The following is a 7,082-nucleotide window of genomic DNA, read 5'->3' on the forward strand; positions in this document are numbered from 1 at the left end:
CCAGCCTCCTGAGTTGCTGGGATTATAGACATGTACCAGGGTGCCTGATGATTCCAATATCTTTTATTTTCTGGTTTACAGAGACTACAATTAATTATACTAAATAGTCAAGTATGATGATGTATTAAGTTTTTAAAAGTGTTTAAATTAAAGATAACATTTAGGTTGGTGCAGTATTTAGTGTCATATGTTAGATATTGCTAAAACAAAATTTAAATTTAAAATGTGCATTAATTTTTAGGTTGGTTTCTTTAAATCAGTATTTTTGTTTGAGGTTTGTGTTGTCTTTGGTGTGAGGACTGGTCAAAATATGGTGAATTGTGTTATTTTAAACATAATCTGGCTGGCAAATTCACTTACTGAATTACCTCTTCATTTTTGCATTTATCCTTTAAACCCTAGAACAATTTTCTCTTTATTCTAAGATTGACAATGAAGAAATCCATATCACAAAGTATCTTAAGTATTTATATTGAAATGGGACACTGAATTTTATTTAGGGAAAAGATTCTAATTCTTCAATATCTTGTGCCATTTGAGCATTAATAATGTTTTTCAACAAGTCTCTTAAAAGTGCATATAAGCACAAGACTTGCGATACCATGGTAAAAGTGCACTGGATGTCAAGGGAGGACTGACAAAGATAAAGTGATTCATCTTGGAATTCAAGCTCCCCGAGGGCAGGTGCTTTGTCACCATAGACCTACAGGACCAAGGGTTTTGCTGAAGGAGTAAGTTAGGTCTGTCTGTCCTTACCATTGTGGTTGTACTTCGGGGGAATTTCCATTGATGGTGCAGACATCCGTTTTTACCACCTGGATCTCATGTTCATTGTAAGTGGCTGGTTCAGGATTAGATGGCATAAGGTTTATTGGGGTATCGTCTGGATTTTTGTCCTTTGTGTAGCTTTCATTTTCCCAGGGGAAGGAGGCCAGTTTTGGAGAGAATCTGCTCATGGAAAACTTGGGAGAACTCTTAGATTTCTCCACTTCTTTTCCTTCTGAAAAATATAATTGATCAACAGTTAAGATAGAAACATACCTTTTCTTTTGGCTCAAAGCTGAATTGGAAGAAGGAGATTTCGAAGGGTAATTACCCGGGGAAACAAAGAGTCTTGCTGCCGAAACTGCGGTTCCAGCCTCATTTTCTGCAATGCACTTGAACTCCCCAGAGTCTTCAGGAAATGCTTCCGTGATAATCAAGGTGCAGACTTCCTCTGTAAAGGAAAGAAATCCAACTTTATTGGCACATTAGGATGTTCCAAGTTCAAAAACCAAAACTTAGGATGATACCAGGGAGAATGGTGATTCGGAATAGATTTTTGGGAATTAAAAAAAAAAATCTATCCAATTATATATTTTGCCATCTGAGTAGGCTTATGACTATAAATCTCAAAAGTACAACCTAAAACAATCCCTGTATAGTTCTTCTTCCTGGACTCTCAGACATGTCTGTTTTCCCTTTTAGAATGAGGTCCTTGGAAGCCGGGATTACATAGGGATGATAATTACACCTGCCGTCCCAGTGATCAGGGAGGCTGAGGCAGAGGAATCACAAGTTGGAGGCCAGCCTCAGCAACTCAGTGAGGCCCTAACAACTTAGCAAGATCCTGTCTCAAAATGAAAAATAAAAAGGACTGGGGATGTGGCTTAGTGGTAAAGTAACTTTGGGTTCAATCCTCAGTACCAAAAACCCCCAAACCAAACCAAAACAAAACAAAAGCACTTTATTCCTTGACTTCTGTATTTCTGTAGCTTTAGTGCTTAGCATAAAAGTACTATAGAAACATTTTCTGAACCGACCTAAAAATTGTTATTTCCTTGGTACTTAGACCTAATTCTGTGTGATGGACACCCCACTTATAGCTATACAGAGAACGGTTGGGTGTTTGACATCAAGACTGCTTCTGTGTCAAGTTGCTGAGTCACAAATACTAAATCAAGTAGAATTAGAGGGGAATGTTTGGTCTTTGAGGGCAAGGATCTTATCAGTCTGGCTCATTGCTGTCTTCATAGTGCAAAAAAGAACCTATCCATAGTATGTGCTCAGTAAACTTGTTGATGAGTGAATAAATGAATAACTGCACTGACGAATCCCAGGTTCCTTGCTTCTGTTGTTTCAGTTCAGAGCTGGCACAGGGTAGCTCCAAAAGAGTGCGTGAGGGCAACAGTGACTTAGGAGACAAAGGTTATTAATGCTAATTTTGATTTAATTGATTATTAAGATGTTGAAGAATAGTACTTACCAGGAATGGATGATAAACAAGCTTCTGGAAGATAAAACAGGAGAAAAGAGAATTTAAATGATGATAATTAATTTAGTTGGGAGAAGGGGCCATGAATGTATGAGAAATAACCAAAGGCAAAATAAAAGATTGACTTAAGTCTGGAGTCACAGATTATAAATTCAGTAGAAATTCTGAAAATGTGCATAATGGAACGAACGATTGGCAGAGTGCTAGAACTTAATTTTTGTCCTGGTTCTACCACAAAATTGCTCTGTGAATTTTAAAAATTACTTTACTTCTCTAGAACTTAGAACTTCATCTCTAATATGAAATGAAGACTAAATAAATATCTCTTCTCTGGGTGTGAACCATTGGTGAGACACATTTTTTCCCCAAAGAATCATTTTAATTTTTCTGATTAAAATAAAATTGCACATTATATTCTAAAAATATTATAGAAATAATATAGAAAGTTATTTTAAAAGTTTGTAGTACAAATGTTCATTTGTTCTGAATTAATATTTTTAAAATTTATTTTCTTCATTTGCATAAGAATCATCTTGGACTAGAACCCTAGCTTCAGTATTTACTGACTTATTTTCTGGATCCTAATTTTTGCATTTCTGATAGCAGTTTTCTTACTAATAAAATGGGGGTAATAACATGTATCAAAAATGTATTTGGGAGAATTAGACGAAAAGTTGTTTATAAAGCATAAACTCAGACTTTAACATGAGGTAGATCATCATTCTTGCTACCCTTCCGTAATTAATTATTTTTAGAAAAATTATGCAATAAAATATATAGAAAGTTGTGCACCGATTTTCATCCATTTTACCCTTGAAAAAATATGTTTAGTCTCACATTTCTTTTTTGTTTATATGCCAAGGACTCCTTAAGAAGAGAATTAGGATGACTTTATGAAAATAAACCAGTCTTTTCATAGCTATCAAAATTATTTTTTTCCGCTGAGTGCTGCGACATACACCAATAATCCCAGCTGCTGAGGAGGCTGAGGCAGGAGGAGCATAGGAGCCCAGGGGTTCAAGGCCAGCCTAGACAACATAGCCATATGCCACCTCAAAAAAAATGTATTCTTTCATTAAAACAAACAGTTATATTTTCTTTTTGGGTGTGTGTGTGCGTGTGTGTGTTGCTGGGGATTGACCCCAGGGCCTTGTGTGTGCGAGGCAAGAACTCTACCAACTGAGTTCTATCCCCAAGTTGTTTTCGATGAGGAATTATTTGGATTTGAAAAAAGAATTATTTAACAGTAGAAATCATTTAGCCTGTAACACATCAGCTATTGAACTACTTAAAAACATGAATTTGATTTCAAGGTTAAGTAAATGCAACTGAAAAGTTTGCCATGATACTTTTCCTCAGAATCCGGAAGTCATCTGAGCTGGCAATCTGCTCTTTCTCTCTGTACCAGTGAACTTGAACTGAAGACGTGGCCTGCACTCGGCATTCAAACATGACAATCTGACCTCTGGTTGTAGAGATGTCTTGAAGATGCTGAAGAACAGAAACAGAGTTCGCTGAAAGGAAGAAGCTCCTGTACCATGTGCCACCTGCAGGACATGTGCACACTTTGGCAACATCACTGTTGAGCACTGACTGCATGTTAGGCAAAACGAGGAGCGGCTGGGCATTGTTTGGGGCCTGGTATTTTACAGTCAGGTGTAAGTCATTTTCATCTTAACTTCATAGTGTTCAATAAAAAAAATTGTTCACTTCAGAGCCATTTTTTCAAATTAGCAAAGAGATTAGTGTGAAACGCCTTTGTTGTGATGAATTTGATTATTTTGTGGAGTACGTATCTAGTCACAGATTTGGTCTTTATTATTTTGTTTATGGTAGTATGGACTATATTGTTGTTTGTGAAAGCCCCTGAATCATGAATTACAGGACCTGGGCCAGAATTTCAACTGTCACTGGCTGGTGGAAGCTGGTCCTAGGAACGTAGAAAAGACTCAGCCTCTGTGGAACTCAGGTTCTTTGTGAAACAGGGCTAGCAAAATGCACATCCTACCTGGAGGTTTTGAGGCTCATTTCATATAAATAATCTAAAAACTTTCTGTGAGGTCTAAAAGTTATATTGACATATAAGATGTGTTTATCAACCATAGCTAGTTCAGTCTCATGGTGCACAAATGAGCGAGTGAGTGGTGTTGGTGGTAAACCTATATCTTAAATCCAGATCCCTCTTCCTTCCCTACCTGCAACCCCAAGGTCCTCTAAAACCTAGAATTACATTCCAGATTATAACTTGGTTCTGAGGCCAGAGAAGGATGTATCTAGATCCTCTGTCAGACCTACATGAGACCTAAGGACAGCCTAACCTTGACACCTGCTGACAGATGTGTGCCTTATGAGGAGGAAATGCCGGTTAAATCCTGGCCCTGCTTTTCATGCTTTGGGCCAGCAGTGGGCAGTGGTTCCGGTTCTGTTAGATTTCATAACTAGGAAACTGACCAGAGAAGGCTCAGGTCTAGTTTTGTTTTAACCTATGTGATTGAATTCAGATGTTTTCAGTGGATGGCTGGGGAAATAGTGGCCTCTGACCATGACCTAAGCAGGAAGTAGCTACTACCTTGCTGGTTGACTCTATCAGAAGGGCATCTTATGAATCACTGGGAGAATTCGTCTGTATCTTGAGGTCTGGCAGAGCATAGACTCCTTAGAAAGGATGGTCTAAGCATTGTTTTCCAGAGCTAGAGGACTGACACAGAGCAAAAGTCTAAAGAGCACGGGATAAACCGAGAGTTGCTCTGGGACATCGAGCCGATCTTTTTACTCTTTCCTAGTCTCAGTTTTCTCCTATATGAACTGATAATAATCTCTGAAGTCTCTTCTGGTTTCTCTTTCTTTCTTCTTACTCCTTCAATAAAGTCTACCATTTTATCTATAAAATCCAAATTCTGTCATGCAGTACGGATAGGTTACCTTGGTGAACACAGGGGCCACAACATAAATGGATCCTGACAGGCTACTGCAGGGGCTCTGCATCTGTGTTGGGGAATAAAAGAGAACATAATGCCATCATCCATTTTATCAAGGCCCCCAAACCCAAGTACTTAGTGGCCATAAACTAACTGCATCCGTTCTAGTTACTATGAACTAGTCCAGTTTTAGCCACTACCCACCCTACCCTGAGTTTCCTTTTTGGAAAGGATGAGACTTCTAATTTAAATGTCAGTTTGGATGTCTGCTCTGACCCCACCCTTTCTTCTTTTTCTTCCAGCATTCCATCAGCGGAGACGATGAAATAGAACACTGGGCAATTGCCTTTGAGAAATGGTTATTGGCACACACTTAGAGACTGCATGTTAAAGGTTTAAATAACTTCTAAATTTTACCGACTAAATTTTTTTCTCCCTTCATACAGTAGCTCTTCTGTTAGGAACTGTTGCTCTGGTTTGGCACACAGACAAATGGCCAAGTCATAGAGCTGCCCTGGAGTTATTCCTGACACCCATGAGTTGCCTTTCCTGTTCCTTCTGAGGTTGTGTAGATGGAGCTGTTCTCATGCACGCTTTTAAAGAAAGTTGTATCAACTTTTTTCTTGACCTCAGCCTCCATTACTGGTACCCTCTCAGAAGGTTTCATTTTAATGAAACCTACCCTCTGGGGGTCAATACACAATGGTTGAACTAACGTAGAATAACTTGATCTGATGTTGGAGTTTTCATTAACTGGAGAACTGATGGTCAGAGAAACTCTAGTGGTTTTCTTCTTTATCCTGTGGGGAAATCAAAAGCAAACAAAACCCAGTAAGAGAAAGATTCAAGGTGACTTTGACAGCACAGCCTTACTATATACTTTTGAATGTAGCACATATTTTTGCTTATATTTCTTAGTTTTCTCTAGATTTTAGTAATAATTTCAATGCCTTTCCCCCCCTTGGAAATAGATTATTAGATAATTATATCTCCAAATAATTTCACTTTAAATTTTCTTTGCCTTAATGTAGTAATCAATGGACTATTGTGAAATAAATTATCCAGAAGAAATAATTCATAAAGCAAATAGACACTTCAGAGTTTCTCTGGGAAGTCTTAGGGTATTTATTTTTTAAGTGGAATTTCTCCTATAGTCATATACAACAAATGCACATCCACATGTGATTCTGTGCTTACTCTGACATGTCTGTTGCATATTCCAAGCACACTTCCAGAGATGACACTTTTTCTTACTTTCTTGGGCACCTACATGAAATAAAAAAGAAAAGAAACTCTGTCTAAATTTTGCTAGCATTTCATAAAAATAGGTTAAGTATATGGTATTTAGGACCAGCAAGTTAGTTACAGAGAGCAGGTTAATCCAGAACATTGGAATTCTTAAGGATGGAACATTCTCAGTTCGAAAAGTCCAGATGTTTACCTTTACACAATTATAAAGCTTGTACCTAGAAAAGGTGTTGAGTCATTTCTCAAAAACATCATTTCAAAGGATGCTATGGCTTTTTCCTTCTGAAACTCAGGTTGAAATTTGATTGCCCTTGTAAGGGTGTTGGAAGGTGGGGCTCTTAAGAGGTGATTAGGTCATTAAGAGGAATTAAGGCCTTTCTCAAAGGATTAGTCACCCCAATAGTGGGTTGTTGTAAAGTGAGACTGACCCTTGTGTTTTGCTTCTTCTGCATGTGCCCAGTACCCCTTTCAATTTCAAATATGTTTTGAAGCACCACAAGGACTTTACCAGAAGTGGCTACTCAATCTTGAATTCCCCTGCCTCCAGAACTGTGAATCTGAATAGACATCTTTTGTTTATAAATCATCCAGTCTTAGGTATTCTGTTATAGCAACCAAAAACAGACTAAGACAGAAGACATAGATTCATGTCTGTGAAATTA

The 7,082-nt window shown here is 37.9% G+C and overlaps 1 protein-coding gene across 1 annotated transcript; it reads right to left on the bottom strand.

Annotated features, from left to right (window-relative positions):
• Positions 1 to 752: 752 nt before the first annotated feature.
• Positions 753 to 6,443, bottom strand: LOC131425011 (palladin-like). The gene is made up of 7 exons (XM_058585990.1): positions 6,370 to 6,443; positions 5,855 to 5,972; positions 5,177 to 5,239; positions 3,604 to 3,745; positions 2,246 to 2,269; positions 1,097 to 1,216; positions 753 to 1,000 (listed from the first exon to the last, which is right to left on the bottom strand). The coding sequence occupies exons 1-7, from the start codon at positions 6,375 to 6,377 to the stop codon at positions 753 to 755; spliced, it is 723 nt and encodes a 240-aa protein (XP_058441973.1). The 5' UTR covers positions 6,378 to 6,443.
• Between the last annotated feature and the right edge of the window lie 639 nt (positions 6,444 to 7,082).

The sequence above is a fragment of the Marmota monax genome, unplaced genomic scaffold (assembly GCF_021218885.2).
Source record: "Marmota monax isolate L192 unplaced genomic scaffold, Marmota_monax_Labrador192_F-V1.1 WCK01_AAM20220418_F8-fsc00097, whole genome shotgun sequence".
Classification (NCBI taxonomy): domain Eukaryota; kingdom Metazoa; phylum Chordata; class Mammalia; order Rodentia; family Sciuridae; genus Marmota; species Marmota monax.

Coding starts and splice junctions, on each gene's coding strand:
- LOC131425011 (XM_058585990.1), bottom strand. Junction 5,240..5,854: donor TGTGTATTGACCCCCAGAGG/GTAGGTTTCATT, acceptor TCCCCAACACAG/ATGCAGAGCCCCTGCAGTAG. Junction 1,001..1,096: donor AAGACTCTTTGTTTCCCCGG/GTAATTACCCTT, acceptor TATATTTTTCAG/AAGGAAAAGAAGTGGAGAAA.